General features: G+C 34.9%; 1 protein-coding gene across 1 annotated transcript in view; it reads right to left on the reverse strand.

Annotated features, from left to right (window-relative positions):
* LOC100375711 (protocadherin Fat 4-like) overlaps positions 1 to 22,450 on the reverse strand; it is a 106,514-nt gene extending 84,064 nt beyond the window's left edge. Inside the window, exons 1-19 of the mRNA XM_085493769.1 lie at positions 22,385 to 22,450; positions 21,236 to 21,449; positions 20,532 to 20,665; positions 20,238 to 20,414; positions 19,489 to 19,641; positions 18,566 to 18,736; positions 17,431 to 17,636; positions 16,478 to 16,607; positions 16,141 to 16,214; positions 15,345 to 15,429; positions 13,928 to 14,053; positions 13,415 to 13,485; positions 12,852 to 13,071; positions 9,475 to 9,708; positions 6,793 to 7,053; positions 6,190 to 6,289; positions 2,427 to 2,673; positions 1,900 to 1,987; positions 1,221 to 1,311 (exon numbers count right to left, since the gene is read on the reverse strand). Coding sequence (XP_085349895.1) covers positions 1,221 to 1,311; positions 1,900 to 1,987; positions 2,427 to 2,673; positions 6,190 to 6,289; positions 6,793 to 7,053; positions 9,475 to 9,708; positions 12,852 to 13,071; positions 13,415 to 13,485; positions 13,928 to 14,053; positions 15,345 to 15,429; positions 16,141 to 16,214; positions 16,478 to 16,607; positions 17,431 to 17,636; positions 18,566 to 18,736; positions 19,489 to 19,641; positions 20,238 to 20,414; positions 20,532 to 20,665; positions 21,236 to 21,449; positions 22,385 to 22,450 — 2,848 coding nt within the window. The remainder of the gene's footprint in view (positions 1 to 1,220; positions 1,312 to 1,899; positions 1,988 to 2,426; positions 2,674 to 6,189; positions 6,290 to 6,792; positions 7,054 to 9,474; positions 9,709 to 12,851; positions 13,072 to 13,414; positions 13,486 to 13,927; positions 14,054 to 15,344; positions 15,430 to 16,140; positions 16,215 to 16,477; positions 16,608 to 17,430; positions 17,637 to 18,565; positions 18,737 to 19,488; positions 19,642 to 20,237; positions 20,415 to 20,531; positions 20,666 to 21,235; positions 21,450 to 22,384) is intronic.
* Between the last annotated feature and the right edge of the window lie 733 nt (positions 22,451 to 23,183).

Here is a 23,183-nt window from a genome sequence, read left to right on the forward strand (position 1 = left end):
AATACAAAAAACCTTAATAAATATTAATAACAAGCAGCCTATCGGCTGAGATAGCTCCACTGACAGCAATGCACATTTCAATTAAAGAACTGAAGACATCATTAGAAAATGAACAATATGTATAGTATCAAAGCAATCGGACTTACAGTTTTTAACAAGAAGTCGAAAATATCACTTTTTATCAAAAATTACAAAAATATTCACCAAAATTAGAGAATTGAAGATATCATCACAAAATGAACAAATCTGAGAGAGGTCGACATGTAGTACCTATATATGTAATATCAAAGCAATCACACTTACAGTTTTTAACAAGAAGTCGAAAATATCACTTTTTACCAAAAATTACAAAAATATTTACCAAAATTAGAGAATTGAAGATATTATCACGAAATGAACAAATCTGAGAAAGGTCTACATGTAGTATCTACATATGTAATATCAAAGCAATTGAACCTTTGGTTTTTAACAAGAAGTCGAAAATATCACTTTTTACCAAAAATGACAAAAATATTCACCAAAATTAGATAATTGAAGATATCATCACAAAATGAACAAATCTGAGAAAGGTCTACATGTAGTATCTATATATGTAATATCAAAGCAATTGAACTATTGGTTTTTAACAAGAAGTCAAAAATATCACTTTTTACCAAAAATTACAAAAATATTCACCAAAATTAGAGAATTGAAGATATCATCACAAAATGAACAAATCTGAGAGAGGTCCACATGTAGTACCTATATATGTAATATCAAAGCAATTGCATTTGCGGTTTTTAACAAGAAGTCGGAAATATCACTTTTAACCAAAAATGACAAAAATATTCACCAAAATTAGAGAATTGAAGATATCAACATGAAATGAACAAACCTAAGAGAGGTCTACCCAAGGTACATATACACCAAGTATCAAAGCATTCAGGCTTGTAGTTTTCAAGAAGAAGTCGAAAAAGTAAAACATTGACACGGACGACGACGGACAATCACTCATATGATAAGCTCCGCTCGACAAAGTCGACAGTGGAGCTAAAGATGAAGGAAATGGGTTTATTGCGCTGAGAGTATAAATGTTCACTCTAGGCAGAACTTTATATTCACATCAATAATAAATAAATCAACATTTAACTTTTTTTTATACTTTTAAAATAGTGTATTATGTATTATCAGACGTTAAATTATAGTGTAACAATCTTTATATTTTAATATTAAATTCTTACTATTGACTGTATCATTCAGAGAGTACGATAAGTTATCGCCATCAGGGTCCAAGGCTTCAATATAACCTACTGAGATGCCAGGACGTGAATTCTAAAAATAAAATCATAACAATCTGAGTATAAGGAATATGAAATAAAAACTCAAATACATGTTTGACAGAATATTTGACAAATTTGGAGTGAAAAAATGGAAAAGAGTAGCAATTGATCTAGGAAGAAGCAGTTAGGAGAAAGAGGGAGAAAGAAATAGGTGGGAAGTGGCAATCGGTCGGGGAAGAAGCAACAATGGGTTGGGAAAAAAACGGCAATGGGTCAGGGAAGAAGCGGCAATCGGTCGGGAAAGAAGTGGCAATCGGTCGGGAAAGAAGCGGCAATCGGTCGAGGAAGAACCAGCAATCGGTCGGAAAAGAAGTGGCAATAAGATGCAGGAAGGATCAGAATGGTTATGGGAAGGAAGAACAATCTGTCCACGAAGGAGCAACAATCGTTGCCAAAGGTTTGGCGATCATTGCATGAAAGTGTAAAAGAAGAAAAACAAAACAATCAATACAAAAAAGAATAGCAACTGATGTAGGAAGCTGTACACGTATAATGAGACAGCATGTTGAACATTGCAAGCATGACTTCAGAGTTATTACTTGAATTACATACTCTTAAAAACTTAGTGAGATGTTCTTACCTCATATACAGTGTAGTTGTATTCTGGTGTAACAAAAACTGGAGGTGCATCATTTATATTCTGCACTGAGATAGTGACAGTAGTTGTACTGTAAAAGTGAACCACAAACAGAAATTTGTAAAGTTTGTTAAACAACTTAGCATTAGTGACTGTACCTATTGGGTACTCCATCAATTCATCATCAATCTACTCCATCAAACATCCTGCATTCTAGTTTTCATGCAACATGCGCATCAAACTATCCAAGCAAATAAAAAAATCAACCAACCAAGTAACTAATCAATTCAACAACAAACAAATCAATCAATCATGCAATCTGTTAACAATCTAACAATTAGGCAACTGAAACAAATCAATCAACCATACATCCATCAAGCCAACAGTTCTTTTGACTATCCTCCTACAACTTCAGTCCTCTACTCCATCCAAAACTGCATCCACTTAATAGTTACAAATGCACTTAACATACAATGCAATACCATCCAAGTCAAAACTGAGCTTTCATCTGAAAATAAAAGTTCTCTTACCCTGTACGTGGCAGGGCATCTTCCGCACTTATTAAATAAATAAATTCTTCATCCCCATTTTCATAATCCAAAGATTGATTCACCGATATTTTTCCGGTGGTTTCATTAATTTGAAAAGTACCGTCTCCATCTATTATTGTGTATCTCACAACATCACCATTTGTACCTTCATCTTTATCTGTTGCAGTTACCATGCCAACAAATGTTGTGATATCAGCATCCTCATCAATGGGAAAACTATAGGAGCCTATTGTAGAAACAAAAACTGCATTTGACGGCCAAAATGAAACAAAAAATTAGCAATATAAAAAGCAGCAATGGCAGTTGAATGATGAGAGACATGAGCATAACACAAGTCTTGAATGAGAAATATTTGCATATTTATACAAAATGTTTTATTTTGAGACATATATTCCCTCCAACTGCAATAAGCTACATTTTTCTTCGCACATTTTTGTTTCCCTCTAAATTCACTGAAATGTGAATCTACACTAAAAAGCAGCTAAATTTCACAATGCAAAAGCAGATACTTATGTGCCCTTCAACACATGTGCAGAAAACCCAAACATGCCCCTTGCACCATTACACCATATGCTCACACACTAAAGTTAAAACCTCTTTACCTTGGCCAACACTTCAGTACCAAATTTGTCCCAATTTTTGTGACTTTTTGCCCTAAATAATTATGTATATGTCCAATTTTAAGAACAGCCTAGCTGTCTGCTGGGACAACAAACTTGGCAATGTTGAAAAGTTTATTTTCTTTCAAATATATCACCCGTTAAAAACCAAACTACACTACAAAACTTTATTAGTATTGAATAACCAATTAAGCAATACCAAATATGGTGCATTTTAACTTATTTATGACGACTTGTAAACATTATATTCATATAAGTCATGAATATTTATGAAGCATGTGATAGTATGATCATATATGGTCAAATACCTTATGAATATCACCATATAAGGTAGCATGTCTGCTGTGAATATTCATATGACCTTATATGGTTAAATTTGCAATGAGCATATCCATATAAGGGAATATATATCCAATGAAGAAAAACAACATCAACAAACGCACGAACAAAAACATGGAAAAACATGAAATGGTTAGTACAAAGTGATCTGTAAGTGAAATGTCAAAGTAAGATGAAATGGTGACTTTTCTTGCACTATAAAACATTGGATTCTACTGTCAAATCCAAAATGGCTAATACTGTAAAATGACTAATTTTCACTGGGTTTAAATTTCACTGATTTACCATTTCAGGCATATTCAGTGGGTTTTAAATTCACGGTTTCGTCATTAAGATAATGTGTTTTATGCTAAATTTTACATATTGACGGTGTTTTAATTTAGCGCATTTTTCCAGTCAGCGAAATAAGCTAAATTAAAACCCAGTGAATAATTACCCCCTTTACAGTAACCTTACCACTCAATGAAATAATGCATGATATTAAATGGTTGACAGGTAATTGTGTTCTGTGTACACAAAGTTTGCATATAAATTTTGTTTATTATTCATTATCATTGTTGTTATATCTATCCCTACTGTGGAGGTCTTAACTTAAATTGGTAGAACATCAAAATAGAAGTGGGAGAATCATAGGAATTGGAGAGCATCGGGTTTCTTTTTTGTATTTTTTTGAACATATTTTAAAATTAGTGAATAGGGTTTCCTGGTTAACAATCAAACTCACAATTCAAGTTCCCATACAAACCACACAATATGGCCAATGAAGAAAAATCAAATTCTAGAAAAGTATTCGGAAGAAGCAGCTCACCAAACACAAATTGTAAAGTTGCATGGTAATATACTTGGTACAAGATTTGGTGGAGTAAATAATCAACAAACAAATAAACAATCAAGGCATGTATCCTCAACTAACGGAATCATGGATAACAGTAAGACTTGTGTACTGTAAACTGTTTTGATTTCCTATGAATTTCTTGAAATTTTGTAGCAGTGAAAATTTCACCTTTTGATCCACAATCACAAAATTGAACCCATGATTTTTACCATTTTTTATTTCTAAGGATGGTGATCAAGAGCATAATATTATAGTTGGTTCTAAATAAAAAAGAAATTTTAGAAATTTGCAAAGCGCTGCACCAAAATTAAAGTCGATGCAAAGCTATTTACAAGACTGTGTCTGATTGGCTAACCTAACAAATAATCAGACCAATCAGAGAGCAGCATGTTTGTTGAAAGATTTGTTTGGCAAATCAAATTCTGCCTTGCCTATATATGCTTGAACTCAACTGCCAAATTATGGTGTGATAAAAGAGAATCAAGGGTCAAAACAGCGAGTCACAATAGCTTTTGTAAAAAATATAGTACATGGATCAAAACATCCCATCAAAATACATGTAGATACATTTTTGTAACATTTCTAGAAACAATTTACAGTACAGTCATCAAGAAAATGAATAAAATTCACATCTTATAAATGACATGATTGAAATGACATCTCTCATTTAGCATTACCAATCATGTGACACATCCTAACAAAATTAACCAGTGACAACTAGCAACTACATGACCAGAAAACAATATATAATTACATAAACTACTGAATGATGTAATTAAGTGCAATTAGTATGCAAAGTGTTCTCTGCTATTGATAGTAAATTAAAAAGAAAAGTATTTGCCACTATACTTGTTTATAATAGAATTTTTTATTTATATAAAGTATTAACGTGAATTATGTGTAATGTTAGTGGTTAAGATGAAAACTACAGTACCACATTACGATTATGGGAAATTTCAGAAACCCACCTTTAAATTTTTTCCCTGTTTCGTCACTGTTTGGTCAAAGATTGCAGCAAAAACTTGCAAAATGTAGTAGAATGGAGTATATATTTGCATTGATATGTAATATATACTAGTTATAATAATAATGCAGATATTTATACAGCACCCTAATTCTTGATGGCGTCACGCTCAACAGCACTGCATATCATTACCCAGGTTAGTTGATTAACAGGAATTTTAAAAGAATTGACTGTAAACTAATAGACCAGTTAATTGGGGGGAGGGCATTTTAAGGTACTATGTGTAAATGTGTGTATAATTGGTACATTCAGTCAGTGTTTGACTCGTATCATAAATTCAGTTACATACATACAACCATTGTTTACTTTCACCTGATAAAAATAATCCAGAACATGTACATGTTTTTATGATGTAACACATTATGCAAATTAAGAAATTATTATGTAAGAATATAACCCATATATAAGATTAAACAAGATTAGAACAAATCGGTATCCCAAATCCCAATGAAATTAAAATAAAATCAGTACCTTATCCTGAGAAGAAAAAAAAGCAAATGATAAGATAGGATTAAATAAAACTGAAAATGAAAGGCATAAAAAAAAATGTGAAATACAACAAATAGAACATACAAGATTATACCTGATAATGTAAAGTAACAATATGCCATACCTGTTGTTAAATTGGGCTTTTTAAAAAAAAAAATGCTTTTTTGAAAGCCTCGCAGTAAAAGGGATATGAGATTCAGGGCTAATTGCCCTTGACAGAATCAGCGGAGGCGAGGGGACGCGAGGGGGGGGGGAAGGGAGAGGGATGGGGGTTTACATGTATGTAGGTTGCAAGATCCCATGTACTGTTGGAAAAGTTGTTAATGGGATAAAACATGCTGTTAGGGATTGCACAGTTAGTGATCTGTGGATATTATCAGGATGGTGCACCTTTTATAAATATAACATTCTGTGCTCTTACAATTATGCACTTACCTTCTGAAAACTGCGGGTCATTATCGTTGATGTCTATAACTGTAATCAAGACTGTTGCTGTGTCATTATTAGTTGTACTGTCTCTGTCAGTCACTGACACCTGTTGATGAAGAATTTAACATTGATAATGGTTGTTAACACCAAGCAGAACTGCAAATAGAAACTGTTTTAATCGCCATCAGTAATGATCCTTCCTCACTGATATCATACACAAAACAAAGTTGGATGGATACCATGAAAGCAAATTATCAGATTTACTGAACTTTTACACTACGGATTTCGTATATGCTCTTGTTCACAAAAACTCAGATAACAAAAATATATGTTCACCAAACTACTTTTCGTACAAAGAACAGATTAATAATCTATGAAAATTGTATTTTTTTTTGGGCCATTTATCATTGGTGAAAAGTTCCCAAGATATCTCAAAGTTTTGTTTGGTTACAAGATGGGTACTTACGGTTGTCAAAAATTATTATTCTGATCATTATTATTCAGCAGGTGCTAAAAACCTCCAACAACAAATATCATGTAAATACTAAATTCAATGTTATGAAAGATTCAAACATTTCACAAGAAAATAGGAAAAAAAAAAAGAATTACCGTTAGATTATAAAACGTATTATTATTTGGTGAATCACTATCAATATCACCAATCACTATGATATCTCCTTGAGTTGGATGTATGGAGAATTTTCCCTCCTCGTCTCCTCCACTTATCCAGTACACAAAATCTGATGGTCGACTGACAAAATCTAAATCTGTTGCTGTAATTTGGAATATACTGCTCTGTGATGGCAATTGTTCCAATATCGTTACTGAATAAGTATTGTTGGCAAATGCAGGTGCTTCATCATTGATGTCCTACAGTATAAACAAACAAAACAATAACTTATTTTTGTACATACATTATATTGATTATATTTCTAGGATTATTTAATGCTTCAATAAATGACACAAGACACAAGGTTTTGGCAAAAGTGGAAGGGGAGCGAATTGTGGATGCAGGCGTCGCAGCGAACAGCGCCATGATGCGACTTGCCTGTGAATTGCATCATGACGCCGAGCGCGTGGTACCTGGTCGCATCCTTCCACCAGCAGAGACTGTACAGGCGGGCGTCATGGCTGGCGTCCCCCTGGCGAGGGCTTGCAGATAAACTCACAACCCCAGGGGGATGGACAGCGTGGGTACCCATGTAAAGTCTGCTTGGTCTGTGGTGGAAACCCCCTTACCTGTTTATTGCTAAGGTTGTTCATGAGCAGATAAACATGAGTTACACTTGAGTGAGATCGATAATGGTATAGAAAGCGGTTATATAGAGACCTTTGCATGAATGGGTGGGTGGGAGGTTTGCTGAGACGATGTGTATCGTACGGTGCAGCAAAACGAACTGATGCTAGAAGAGGATGCGAGCACAGATAAGCGAATGAACAGTCTGGTGTTAATTAATGTAAATCCGACTGAAGGACGAAATGTGAGCAAATATTGCATGAAGTACAATGTGGCATGGGAGGTGTCAAAATATGAAAGGGGGACGCCAGCTTGGTCAATGCATGTCATAATTGAGCATTAACACAGATTATAAATTAATTTCATAATCATACTATAAATTATCTACAAAACTGCAACATGTAAGTATACTTCAAAGAATACAAATAGAAATGTCTACACTATGCAAACACATTAATGGTTTTACAAAAATGTATTAATCAGTACAAGTATAATAACTCCAAAGTAGGCTTAACAAATACTTCAACACAGAAATGTTTATTACGTCACAGCTAAATGCATTTCAGTATACCGCAACACTATTTATAATAATATGAAGTACCGTTAAAGTCCTAATATAAACCGCATACGTAATAGTAACCGCACCCCCAATTCCGGCTTCGGGGTTAAAGAGTTCTTAACAAAAATTGAAAACTTGAAAAGTACCTATTACTAACCGCACCCCCAATTCAACAAGACCGTGACTGACTTCATTGTTTCAACCAGCTGTTCCAAAACGGCATTGTTCCTAATCCTATTCTTTGTTTCGACAACATGCCTAAAAATATTCACACCTATTTATTGTTCAGCGGTGATAAGATGTCAGACAGGCAATGAAACTGCTTTTGTTCTGGCGACCTCTGTCAATACTCTTTCTGAATACGTCTGTGTTTCGTAAGTTTTAGACAATGAGCTTTTATCACCGTAAAAGTGTTAAACTGAGCATTGAAGAATAATTTATTTTTCGAAAACAAATAATTTCTTGATTTAAAAAAAAAATCATGCCGTTTTCCCATGGAAATCAAAGGCAAAAGATCGCACTACATTATCGGTAAATCTCTTCCGTGTTGCGTTCACCATGAGGTCGCTGAACTGTCATTAACATATTTAAATGAGCTATGTAATTTAGACACGTGGGCACCATCCAGCATTTTGATTGGTTAATTAGCGACTTGACCTATCCGGTCAATAATACGTCAGGTGAGCATTCAAGAGCATGGCGGATATCGTATCGGCTGTTTACATGTGACTGAAATCATTCGCTTACGGGGAAACTAAGTTGAATTTTACTTGCATTTTATAACAATTCAACGAATTTATTTTTCGTGCGTTATTGTAATCACTACTAAATAATAATCACCAATATCAACAACTTCGAAAACAAGTAAGTTATTCACTTGTGACCAGCAGCATGGCCGGATCGAGCTACCGTTATGTGATCATTTGCTACTAAGCAGTGCATTCGTATTTTTATTTGAAACTTCTGTTAGAATATACTTTTTGTTGCCAAGAAAATTAAAAAAAATAAATGCATATTACATTAAAAATACTGAGTATTTTTTGTATCATGTAGAATTTTTTTTTGATTGACTGTAATTTTTCAACATTTCGTAACGCCTATTTTAGAACCAAAATAAGGCCTTTCACTCTTCCCCGACGCCTATTCAAGAGATTGTACGGTGTATTGTTTGTTTTGTGCATGTGTTGTGGACAAAAAATGACCACGCCCATTTAGTGATTGCAATATGTACGTAATAGAAACCGCACCCCGAACTTGAGCTTTTGATCCCAATTTTTAAATTGATACATTGTAATATAAACCGCGGTTTATAATAGGACTTTAACGGTACACTTTATGTATACTTCAGCACAACAGAAATGATTTGATAATGGATAATAATTAGTTTGCAATTCAAGTATACAACACAGAGACATTAAGAATGTACACAAAATAAGCAGCTGCAAACCAGGTAGAAAAAATCTGAATATTCGGTTTCCTCTTTTTTTTCACTCACCTGTATATTGACTGTAACATTGACTGTATTATTCATAACTTGGTTACCAACATATGGCTCTGTATTATAGACTGTGATTTCTATTATAAACTGTGATTGCTCAGTTTCAACATCAATAGCTGAAATTACACTAAGACCCCCAGTGGAATTGTCAATATCAAAATGATTTCCATGGTTACCACTGTTTATATAATACATCACATCATCATTTGGACTGAGATCAGCATCAGTTGCCTGGAAAATGAAAAATCAATTAAACATTAAAACAAATCTAGCCACATTTGTTCTTCTGGACCAATAGTCAGAGAGAATCCTTTCCTCAACAGTGATGAAGACACTACCCACAGGACCACTGTCTTCATCTACAGTCACTTGATAGTTATCTGAGAGAATCCTTACCTCAACAGTGAGGAAGACACTACCCACAGGACCACTGCCTTCATCTACAGTCACTTGATAGTTATCTGAGAATCCTTACCTCAACAGTGAGGAAGACACTACCCACAGGACCACTGCCTTCATCTACAGTCACTTGATAGTTATCTGAGAAAATCCTTACCTCAACAGTGATGAAGACACTACCCACAGGACCACTGCCTTCATCTACAGTCACTTGATAGTTATCTGAGAGAATCCTTACCTCAACAGTGAGGAAGACACTACCCACAGGACCACTGCCTTCATCTACAGTCACTTGATAGTTATCTGAGAATCCTTACCTCAACAGTGAGGAAGACACTACCCACAGGACCATTGCCTTCATCTACAGTCACTTGATAGTTATCTGAGAGAATCCTTACCTCAACAGTGAGGAAGACACTACCCACAGGACCACTGCCTTCATCTACAGTCACTTGATAGTTATCTGAGAGAATCCTTACCTCAACAGTGAGGAAGACACTACCCACAGGACCACTGCCTTCATCTACAGTCACTTGATAGTTATCTGAGAGAATCCTTACCTCAACAGTGAGGAAGACACTACCCACAGGACCACTGCCTTCATCTACAGTCACTTGATAGTTATCTGAGAATCCTTACCTCAACAGTGAGGAAGACACTACCCACAGGACCACTGCCTTCATCTACAGTCACTTGATAGTTATCTGAGAAAATCCTTACCTCAACAGTGATGAAGACACTACCCACAGGACCACTGCCTTCATCTACAGTCACTTGATAGTTATCTGAGAGAATCCTTACCTCAACAGTGAGGAAGACACTACCCACAGGACCACTGTCTTCATCTAGTCACTTGATAGTTATCTGAGAGAATCCTTACCTCAACAGTGAGGAAGACACTACCCACAGGACCACTGTCTTCATCTACAGTCACTTGATAGTTATCTGAGAATCCTTACCTCAACAGTGGGGAAGACACTACCCACAGGACCACTGCCTTCATCTACAGTCACTTGATAGTTATCTGAGAATCCTTAACTCAACAGTGGGGAAGACACTACCCACAGGACCATTGCCTTCATCTACAGTTACTTAATAGTTATCTGAGAATCCTTACCTCAACAGTGAGGAAGACACTACCCACAGGACCACTGCCTTCATCTACAGTTACTTAATAGTTATCTGAGAATCCTTACCTCAACAGTGAGGAAGACACTACCCACAGGACCACTGTCTTCATCTACAGTCACTTGATAGTTATCTGAGAATCCTTACCTCAACAGTGGGGAAGACACTACCCACAGGACCATTGCCTTCATCTACAGTCACTTGATAGTTATCTGAGAATCCTTACCTCAACAGTGAGGAAGACACTACCCACAGGACCACTGCCTTCATCTACAGTCACTTGATAGTTATCTGAGAATCCTTACCTCAACAGTGGGGAAGACACTACCCACAGGACCACTGTCTTCATCTACAGTCACTTGATAGTTATCTGAGAGAATCCTTACCTCAACAGTGAGGAAGACACTACCCACAGGACCACTGTCTTCATCTAGTCACTTGATAGTTATCTGAGAGAATCCTTACCTCAACAGTGAGGAAGACACTACCCACAGGACCATTGCCTTCATCTACAGTCACTTGATAGTTATCTCAGAAAATCCTTACCTCAACAGTGGGGAAGACACTACCCACAGGACCACTGTCTTCATCTACAGTCACTTGATAGTTATCTGAGAGAATCCTTACCTCAACAGTGAGGAAGACACTACCCACAGGACCACTGTCTTCATCTAGTCACTTGATAGTTATCTGAGAAAATCCTTACCTCAACAGTGAGGAAGACACTACCAACAGGACCACTGCCTTCATCTACAGTCACTTGATAGTTATCTGAGAGAATCCTTACCTCAACAGTGAGGAAGACACTACCCACAGGACCACTGCCTTCATCTACAGTCACTTGATAGTTATCTGAGAATCCTTACCTCAACAGTGAGGAAGACACTACCCACAGGACCACTGCCTTCATCTACAGTCACTTGATAGTTATCTGAGAGAATCCTTACCTCAACAGTGAGGAAGACACTACCAACAGGACCACTGCCTTCATCTACAGTCACTTGATAGTTATCTGAGAATCCTTACCTCAACAGTGAGGAAGACACTACCCACAGGACCACTGCCTTCATCTACAGTCACTTGATAGTTATCTGAGAGAATCCTTACCTCAACAGTGAGGAAGACACTACCCACAGGACCATTGCCTTCATCTACAGTCACTTGATAGTTATCTGAGAATCCTTACCTCAACAGTGAGGAAGACACTACCCACAGGACCATTGCCTTCATCTACAGTCACTTGATAGTTATGAGAATCCTTACCTCAACAGTGAGGAAGACACTACGCACAGGATCACTGCCTTCATCTACAGTCACTTGATAGTTATCTGAGAATCCTTACCTCAACAGTGAGGAAGACACTACCCACAGGACCACTGTCTTCATCTACAGTCACTTGATAGTTATCTGAGAATCCTTACCTCAACAGTGAGGAAGACACTACCCACAGGACCATTGCCTTCATCTACAGTCACTTGATAGTTATCTGAGAGAATCCTTACCTCAACAGTGAGGAAGACACTACCAACAGGACCACTGCCTTCATCTACAGTCACTTGATAGTTATCTGAGAGAATCCTTACCTCAACAGTGAGGAAGACACTACCCACAGGACCACTGCCTTCATCTACAGTCACTTGATAGTTATCTGAGAATCTTTACCTCAACAGTGAGGAAGACACTACCCACAGGACCACTGCCTTCATCTACAGTCACTTGATAGTTATCTGAGAATCCTTACTTCAACAGTGGGGAAGACACTACCCACAGGACCACTGCCTTCATCTACAGTCACTTGATAGTTATCTGAGAATCCTTACCTCAACAGTGAGAAAGACACTACCCACAGGACCACTGCCTTCATCTACAGTAACTTGATAGTTATCCAATGTAAAGACTGGTAAATTATCGTTGATATCAAGAATATTAATAGTAACTGGTACAGCTGAACTACGAGATGATAAACCACCATCAGCAGCAACAACATAGATCACATGAACATCTTGAGCCTCTCTATCAAGCTCTGTTGCCGTGGTGATAGCACCATTATTGTCAATGACAAATAAACTATACAAGAGACAAAAAGACAATTAATTCAACATTCATCGCTGAATTTTAAAATGTTTAGGCTGAAGAGAAATTTGGGTGATTTTGCTCATACTTTCAAAAAAGACACAGAAAGTGACAAATAAATGAGATCATTAGGTACTTTTTGTAGAAACAGTATACAGAACCTTGTGAGAAAGACAAATTTGTCATATTGTAAACAAAACAATTCCAAATATATTGTTACACATTTTTACATAACTGTCATTCAATTTTACCAAGTTTTTAATTGCGCAATATTATACCTCAATCATATTCAGAGGGAATTTCTCTCCAACAATGTTAAATATTAATTGTTACTCACCCATTTGTGGAATATGGGGGAAGGAATTCAAAGGAAATATCTGCATTTATACCCTCATCAATATCAGATGCCTAGAACATAAGAATTTAAAATTATTGCAACAACTTGTTGATCAAAGGTCAAACAGCAAGGTCAACAGGTCAAACAGCAAGGTCAACAGGTCAAACAACAAGGTCAACAGGTCGAACAGCAAGGTCAACAGGTCGAACAGCAAAGTCAACAGGTCGAACAGCAAGGTCAACAGATCGAACAGCAGGGTCAACAGATCGAACAGCAGGGTCAACAGATCGAACAGCAGGGTCAACAGGTCGAACAGAAAGGTCAAACAGCAGGGTCAACATGTCGACCAGAAAGGTCAATAGCTCAAACAGCGAGGTCAATGACACAAATGGCAAGGTCGGTGGGTCAAAAATCTGGGTAAAGGTCAATAGTCAAATATTGAATAGTAGAAATATGGCTGACATTATATTCTTGAAGTCTAACTGATAACATTCTGAAATTGCTTCAACTTACATAAACACTTCCGATCAGCTGATTATCTAATCCTTCCACTACGTCAAATGCATACTCTGTAGCATTGAATTCAGGAGCATTGTCATTAGCGTCTGTAACCGTGATCGTCAGTTCTGTTGTGTCAACCTGAAAAATAGAAATATGGTTCTAATTTTACCTGGGTATTCGGTACAATTTAATGTCTTATAACCTAACGGCAAACAAAATAAATAATTTATTTCTCGTCATCTGGTCAACGTGCCTGGCAGTTCAAAAGAGGGCTACAGACTCACAATATCTTTCTGGCCAAATACCGTAAAAATTAATGCATCATTGCAATACTTTTTTTAACATCATTGGACCATACAAATTTTAGCCAAAATATCATAACTGGCATTCATAATTTCGCAGTATTTACGTAACTTTCAGTTTTACATATCTTATACAGAGTACAAATTCATTAAATTTACTTGTTCATCAATCTATTGTGTAATTTGTAATTTATTCATTTTAATATATCCATAAATGGTTTTTCATTCAAAGCAGGCCACAGGGCAAAATGTTTTATGTTGCTATTTTGGACAATAATCTCTAATTAAAATATTATTACAAGCAGAAAAAATGTCTATAATAATATTATGAGAATACTGCAAAATTTGTATTAAGGCAGTACAGGATTGCATTAATCTAAGCTATTTCTCAGTCGATACAATCATTGTTTATATAATTTAACACTTTATAAGAAAGTAATCTACCTGAAAAATCAAACAATTTAAATATGAATTTCTGTTTTTTTGAGAGAGAACTATCAAATGTGTACATTATTGAGTGTGTAAATACCCAAAAAATATTTTGCTGATGTTTTGACATCATTACAACACTGTGACTTTTGTTTGTCATGTTTTTACGTTAGATTTCACACAGTGAAATGAAAATGGTCTATTGTATTTACGCTCGTTCAAATTTTCTGAAAACCTGGGGAATATTCAAAAGAGCAAAATCAAACAATTTTAACAACATTTGATCAATATTAATACACAACTATGTTGACCTAAAGAGGGCGCTATAACTTAGGTGCAGACAACAGATCGTTCATTGTTTTCTATGTGCATGTCTAATAAGGTTAAACAGCACTGTTTGTTTTGAATGTTTTTTTGATTTTTGTCATGCTTGTTGTCATGCACTGTCTCCAGAAATTGAGCATGGGAGATTGATTTTCTGCATAGTTGTCTATCAATATCATCAGCATATCAAAGTTGCTCAATTTCCGGAGACAGCGCCCTCTATGATTATACAAGTATGCCAAAATTTGACATAAATCATGAAGTTTTGAGAACAGATTCCTCCGTTTTGAAGGTGAATTCAAATATCGACAAAGATGTTAACATAATGCATTGTTGTTATTATCAATCCTGAGAAAGAGAAAATAAATTCTTACCAAATTACCATCAGTAGCAGTCAAAGTTACTGTGTAAATATCTTGAGTTTCTCTGTCCAAATTTGCTGCAGTTAAAATGATTCCACTATGAAATAAAAACAAAAATATAACATTTATATTTTAATTTTTAAATTCACAACTTATTATTTACAGTTTTAAAAAAGTTGATAAATAAACATATACAATGTATACATATATTTTTTTTAAATAAGAAGTGACAAATGCATTAAAAAAATATATTGTACTCGTGCAAGTTGCTGTAAGTTCATGAAAGACAAACTAATGAATTTTGCGAGTCAACAGAAATCATCTAATTTTTGCAGCAGTAAAACTTTTTCTGCAGTTCTGCAGTTCTAACTTTTACAAAATGTTGTCTTCATGAATGCCAACAAATCCTGAAAACGCAAGTATTCCTAGCAGTGAAAATTGAATAGTTTAGAGTAGAACTAGCCATGAATCCAGTCATTCAGAGTTCCCTTCCTAATGCACTCAAGAATGGCCTGGTGAATCGCTATGTGAAAATGTAGGCTACACAAGGTTCTGTGTTATCACTGATTGGCTGTCTCCAAGACTTCAGTACATTACCATGGGAATTTGTATGTGCAGATTGACCCATACCTAAGGCCCACCCAGAGACTTCCAGGCTGATGCACTCTCATTTTTCTGATATTTTTCAAAGTTTCACAACAATAGATGGCATAAAGTCCACAGTATACAAGATGTTTTATTTTAACCACTAACATTGATTGTTAATTGCGCTAAATTAAAACACAGCGACGCAAAGGATAAAACTTACTTGCTTGAAACAGAAAAATTCTGATTATCACTTATCCCATATGTTAGTGCGCCCTCAGAGTCAACATCAAAAGCCTAAGGAATAAATTAAATAAAGAATTGAATAAAATTGATAAATAAATTGCTAAAGTGAAATTGAATAGAGACACAGTTGAAAGTACATCTAATTTTGTTTGTTTGTTTGTTTGTTTTATCCTGAAATTATGTGACAGCTCAGAAACATGAAAACCAATCAAGTGAATCAAGTTAGACCACACATTCCGCTCTATGTACAGGGTACCTACGCAAAAATATAACCTGAAACTCTGCAATTTACAATAAGTTTCAACTGCTCATACCTGTATTTGTATTATCGATGAATTTATCACAACCGCTTCACTGACTGAAGCAGTGTAACTTTCGAATTGGAACTCGGGAGGTTCGTCATCTACATCCAATACGTTAATGAGAACATTGGTAATACCGGATCTAGAAAATAATTGAAATAGCAGTGTCAGATTTTTTCATAATACTTCAAATCAAATTAACAATTTAATGCATTTACAAGTTGTGACAGAAAAGGGTGTGTATAGATATATTGACACCCAGGATTACCCAGTACTGAGTAATAACCTAAATTAACAGAAACCATAAGTTCATCTTCAATAGTAATGCAAATAAACAACAATTGCATTTGGCTGTATACTAAATAATTTAAATATAACTTATTTTGATCATAGAAAAATCTCTGTAATTTTCCTCAGTGTATGCACAAGTAATGGAGAAAATATGGTAGATTGACAAGTTCAATAACAATGGTGAAGTGCAAGCTACAACACCTCACTTAGAATAAACTCATGAGTTTAGTCCAAACATTCAATGTCAATATTTTTTTTTGTGTTCAAACTTAAGTAAGATTTAGGCTTGTCACCTATTTATCATGGCTACACCACCAGTGATTGTTAGACCAGTGCGGAATACGAGTAAAAATTGATCTGTGATTCAAACATTCTCTAAAAATTACTGAGCACTTCAATAGTCAGAATACATAATTATTGCAAAATTGGCCATCAGATACATGTAATCCCTTTGACAAATATTGGTATGACATATGCACTACTATGTCTGCCTATATCTAAGCTGTCAGATAATGTATGTAATATGTTATAGCACACTCAATAACTTTTAGAGAATGTTTGAATCACAGATCAATTTTTAACTTGCTTGTTGCTACCTTCAATTCATTATTGTTATAAAAAACTATTATTGATCAAGTAAAACCATGACAACGAAGAAAAGAAATACTGTCTACCTTGGTGAGTCACCTTTATCAGTTGCTACCACCGATATTACATAGCTGTTTACTTTATCTGCGTCTAACTCGGTTGTATCGTTGACATAGATTATGCCCGTACTGGCATCAATACCAAATATGGTATCACCGTCATTGCTAACTGACAGTATACTGTAGATTATAGCGCTATTATCAACACCAATGTCAGCGTCTGATGCAGATATCTAGAAGTGAAAGTCAAATACGGTTGTATTATTTTTATGCAAAATATAGCATCTAAGATAAGCTCTGTTGTTGTATGATGTTAAAGAGCAGTTTACGGTCCTTTGCTGCAACATGGATGGTAATTTTTTTTTATATTTATTCAACAACAACCAGAATAATGTTCATTATTGTATACTCTAAGCCAATCATATTGAGGGCATCAAACTATTTTTCGAGAAATTATAATTTTGGGGACAACCATGGCGACTATTTTGTCAGAATTGATATATGGTACCTTTTTGTCATCAACTATAAGGTGAAAACATTGCATACATCATAGGTTAGTATGTGTTATATAACATGACTGATAAGCTCTTTTTGTTATTTTGAATTATTTTTTAAGTCTTGATCTTACAGCAAGTCTCAGAAGTATTGGGGCAACCAATTTGCAAACTCGCTAGCAAATTGGCTAACTGCTTAGGATGGTACCAGCGAGATTTGAAAGCCAATCGTTTAGACAAAACCCAAACAGATAGCCAATTATGAAAGACGCAAATTGAAAGTCTGCTACAAAAAACTTTTGTACTTGAATATCTCTTTTTTTTATATGTCTGAGGGTAACATGGTGTTAGGATACTATTATTTCATCCAAATTGATCATCATAAAAGTACATTATAAAGCGTAGAAATACCAAACAAATAGTTTTGCATTTTTCCAATCACATGTGATGTTTTGACACCATTATAATGCTATAATCTTTGTTTGTCCTGTTTTTACATTTCATTGTAATCATAACGTGGAATCTCACAGTGAACAACAAATGGTCTATTCTCAACAACTTTGAGAAAGTATCAATTTCTGGCTTCCAAGAATGTCTGCAAACTATCCATCCATAATATTCCCCAAAACAAAGTAATACACACACAAACTGTTTGATCAAATACTTACTCGTACATTTAGAGAAACAATTTCACTTGTCGTTGCATTTTCAATAATCGTTCCAACATAAGCCGAATGATCAAACACTGGAGAGTTGTCGTTCACATCAACAATCTGAATATATACTGTTGAATTAAAACTCTTGCGTTTTTCAGTTGTTTGTGTTTCTACTGCATAAACCTGGTGTGATAGAAAACAAATGTTTTATTAGTATATTGCTACACTATGTTTTTGAAAAGTATATAATGTTGGATTCCATGATAGGGGAAATTACTTCAGTTTTGCAATACAACCCAATTCCTGAACAACAATATCATATTTTTCACAAGCTTCTTTGGCAATGGAAGCAGGATCAATAAAAACTGCCCAAGATGTAATTTGTGATGGCTCATAACAGTCAAAAGTAAACCGGCAGCAATGTGAATAAACTCAGGTTGATGAATCACCACAAATGCATATTTTTTTTTTTTTTTTTTTTTTTTTTGGACATTGTCACTGTTGTCTCTCCTGACTTTTTCTATTTTGTAAATAGAAATGCAAGTGCTAGTGCTGACACATAGTGCATTTTGCCACAGAAGTCATTTCCTGTTTGGGATTACATGATTACATCTCCCTATCAGATGGCAATTTTAATGCACTATCCTGGCGTCAACCAGGCTCGGTCGAACACAAGCAGCTGCGGACCTCAACCAAGGTTCCCCCAAAGTTGCATTCGTTAGTGAATGAATCTCGACCAGTGGAATTGGCCTTCCCATTGAGTCTGTGGCACACTCACCGAGGGTAGGGGTGGACCCTTTAAATGTTCAGCCTAAGGTAGGATTTGAACTTGGGTCTACCGATCATGAGTCTGATGCGACAACCACTATGCTACCAGTGACCGGTTGCATATTTTATTTACAAATCTGAATTTTACTATTTGTATTAGAACTTACAGTAAGATTGTAATATGTTTGGCCATTATCGGCATCTAAGGCTAACTTGTCCTTCACTTTGACCTGTCCAAGGGTCAATCGGCCATCAGAGACAGTTTCAACAGTAAATACATCATCTGGTATCAATACGAATTCAAACACAGCATTCGTTCCCTATAGAATGATAATATTGAAATTATTTATAATGTCTAAGTTGTATACAATACGAACATTAATATATACAAAATGACAAATAAATAATAAGTTAAGTGTTTATCAATGGTTATGAGAAACTTATGACATATTGACCTTGATTGTGTAACAAAAGTTTGTAATCAACAAGCATTCATGATTTTATGAGATTAAATATTACAACAGTATTTGTCATGAATTGGCAAGTCAAATCAATTTTGATGAGTAAAACGCTCAAAATAGTGCAACATGTTTCGAGTTGTCAGCAAATTCAAAATACGCATCAAAGCGAGACTTTACAAGATACATCATGCAAGTTCTAATCAAGTATCATGGCTTCATGCCTCATCTATCAAGAGAAACAATCATAAGACAGACTACTTTGGCATTCATTCTTTTTGTATATAAATGATGAATAAATAATGATTATTCCTGAAAAAACAACTAGAAAGTCGAATAAATGGATGATGTAATAATACAGTTACCATGAATTTCAGAATTAGAATGAATTAACTTATTTAATCTGAAAGAAACTTTCATGTATTAATGCATTAAAAAGAATCAGAATTATTACTCACCTGGTCATTATCAGTAGCGCCAAACTCTGACACAAATGCACCAATAGGAGAGTCTTCTGTTATGATTCCTGTGTAATTTGACATACCCATGACAGGTGCATTGTCGTTCACATCAATCACAGAAACGACCACCAGAATAAAGTTGTATCGATATGCAGGTTGGTCTTTCTGGGCCGCCTAGAAAAAAACAGAATTATTAGAAACTGATTTGACCATTATTCACTGAAACTCAAAGATAAATAAGTGAAATATAAATGAAATGTGCATATATAATTACAATCAGGTTTGACTTACTCTGACTCGAATGAAAATGTCATCAGTTTGGTTTTCCTTATCAACAGCATGGATGATAGTTATTTCTCCTGTAGTTGTGTTTATTCGGAAATTATCTGATTCAAGTTTCTCATAATCTAACAAATTTTGTGGATCTATGGAAAAAAAGTTTTTAAACAAAACAAAAATATTTTAAACAACTTAATTTTCATGATATGATACAGCAAACAAAAAGACAAAATTTTGCAAAAGTGGCTGACACTCACTGTCCCATTATTTTAACATATTTTTACAAAATACATAAAATAAAAAGTTGATGACACATATCCACTTCAATAATAATATGACACTTTTGAATTGCGATAAATTTGTAGCTCTCATAGTGATTGATCTATTGTAAATCAATTGTTTTTTCATGAATTATGACTTTGAAGTTTATGTGATAATTTTTATGATCCAACCCAAACTTCATCCCCCAAACCAAACAATGATGTAACCTCACATCTCCAAAAAACACAAATACCATTGTACTGTATTTGTTCTATTTGTAAAATTTGCACTTACAAAATGAAAAGGATGTGTCCATGGTTAAAATTATGAAATAAATATTAAATACAATTGTGGTTTGTATTTATTGGAATCGTACTTTCAATAGAGAAAATACTAGTTACATTATTAATAATATATGCAAGCAGCATCGCCATATTCATAACAGTATAACTTACTAGCAAAACTATATATTATTGTCTCATTGAGTCCAAAGTCAGGATCATATGCATAGATAGGAGGATTCACATCTAAAGTGACACCAGACACTTCCTCAATGACTGTGGCAGAGTAATGTGTGCTGCCAAAGACTGGGTTCTGATCATCACCATCAAGCACATTAATGAACAGATATGAAATGCCGGTTCTTGCTGTAGAATTATCAGAATCATTCTAGAAACAAAATGTATTTAAATCTGTGTCAGTGACCACCTTTATATAAAGACTACCTGCCTATAGTGACCACTTTATATAAATATCACCTGCCTATAGTGACCACTTTATATAAATATCACCTGCCTATAGTGACCACTTTATATAAATATCACCTGCCTATAGTGACCACCTTTATATAAATATCACCTGCCTATAGTGACCACCTTTATATAAAGACTACCTGCCTATAGTGACCACTTTATATATATACCACCTGCCTATAGTGACCACCTTTATATAAATACCACCTGCCTATAGTGACCACCTTTATATAAATATCACCTGCCTATAGTAACCACCTTTATATAAATACCACCTGCCTATAGTGACCACCTTTATATAAATACCACCTGCCTATAGTGACCACCTTTATATAAATACCACCTGCCCATAGTGACCACGTTTATATAAATACCACCTGCCTATAATGACCACCTGCCCATGGTGACCACCTTTATATAAAGACCACCTGCCTACACTGACCACCTTTATATAAATACCATCTGCCTATAGTGACCACCTTTATATAAATACCACATGCCTATAGTGACCACCTGCCCATGGTGACCACCTTTATATAAAGACCATGCACCTGCCTAAAGTGACCACCTTTATATAAATGCCACCTGCCCATAGTGACCACCTTTATATATACATGTATATATAACCTTTGCACCTGTTTATACAAGACAATTTTGGGTGGTCATTATACACAGGTTTGATATACCTGTATAAATGTATATGCAGACAAAATAAGAAGTATTTTTGACTTTACATGCATTAGTAAAATTACTAAATTTATAATACAGTCATTGCGTGATATATATCAAGTTGTAATTTTAAATATAACAGAGTTGGACAATTTGAAAATGCAAAAATAAATGGCACTTTACCTTAACAAATAAAGTAACATTATAGAAAGACCGAGTCTCATAATCTAGGCCAGCTGGAGCAATCATTAATTCTTCTTTAGGTGTGAAAACGAAATCACCAAAACCTTCTGCCTGGGAGGAAAAATAAAAAAAATTTTACTTTCTAAAAACAAATCATATGTCATGGCAGAGTCCCTGTTGATTCAAAAAGAAAAAATGGAATGAATCAGAACATGAAACAAATGTTAAGTGCATAATTTTAGATGTCAAGTTTAATTGCAATCTGTGTATGTCAGAACCATTTGCATATGGATATTTTGATTCCAGTCTGAAAAAAATCCTGTTATATACATGTTCAATCTATGTACAAAGATAGACAATAGCTCTCTATGTATGATTGAGATCTGCATTTGTTGTGGCTGAACTTCTTGATTTTGATTTATTTTTAACATTAAAATGGCCACTAATCGGCCTTCTTGAATTTGATTGTCAAACAATTACTGATCATGAAATAAATGGACATGCATGTGTGTCCTAAGACATATGTTGTATATAGGAAGGATTTTCAAACTACCTTTCAAGACAACAATCTCCACAGATCTTAGAGCATTCCAATACAAAATTCTACACAGAGTTTTAACAACTAATGTAAAACTGTATAAATGGAAAATAATCAATTCCCCCCACTGTTCTTTTTGTGAAAAAGAAGAAGAAACATTAGAACACCTATTTGTTAACTGTATTGTTGTAAAGAGACTGTGGAGACTGTTGCAAAGTGATTGCAAACTTATTGCCAATTTGGTTTGTAATGTCAAAAATA

This window comes from Saccoglossus kowalevskii, chromosome 19 (genome assembly GCF_978046115.1).
Source record: "Saccoglossus kowalevskii chromosome 19, keSacKowa6.1, whole genome shotgun sequence".
NCBI classification, from domain to species: domain Eukaryota; kingdom Metazoa; phylum Hemichordata; class Enteropneusta; family Harrimaniidae; genus Saccoglossus; species Saccoglossus kowalevskii.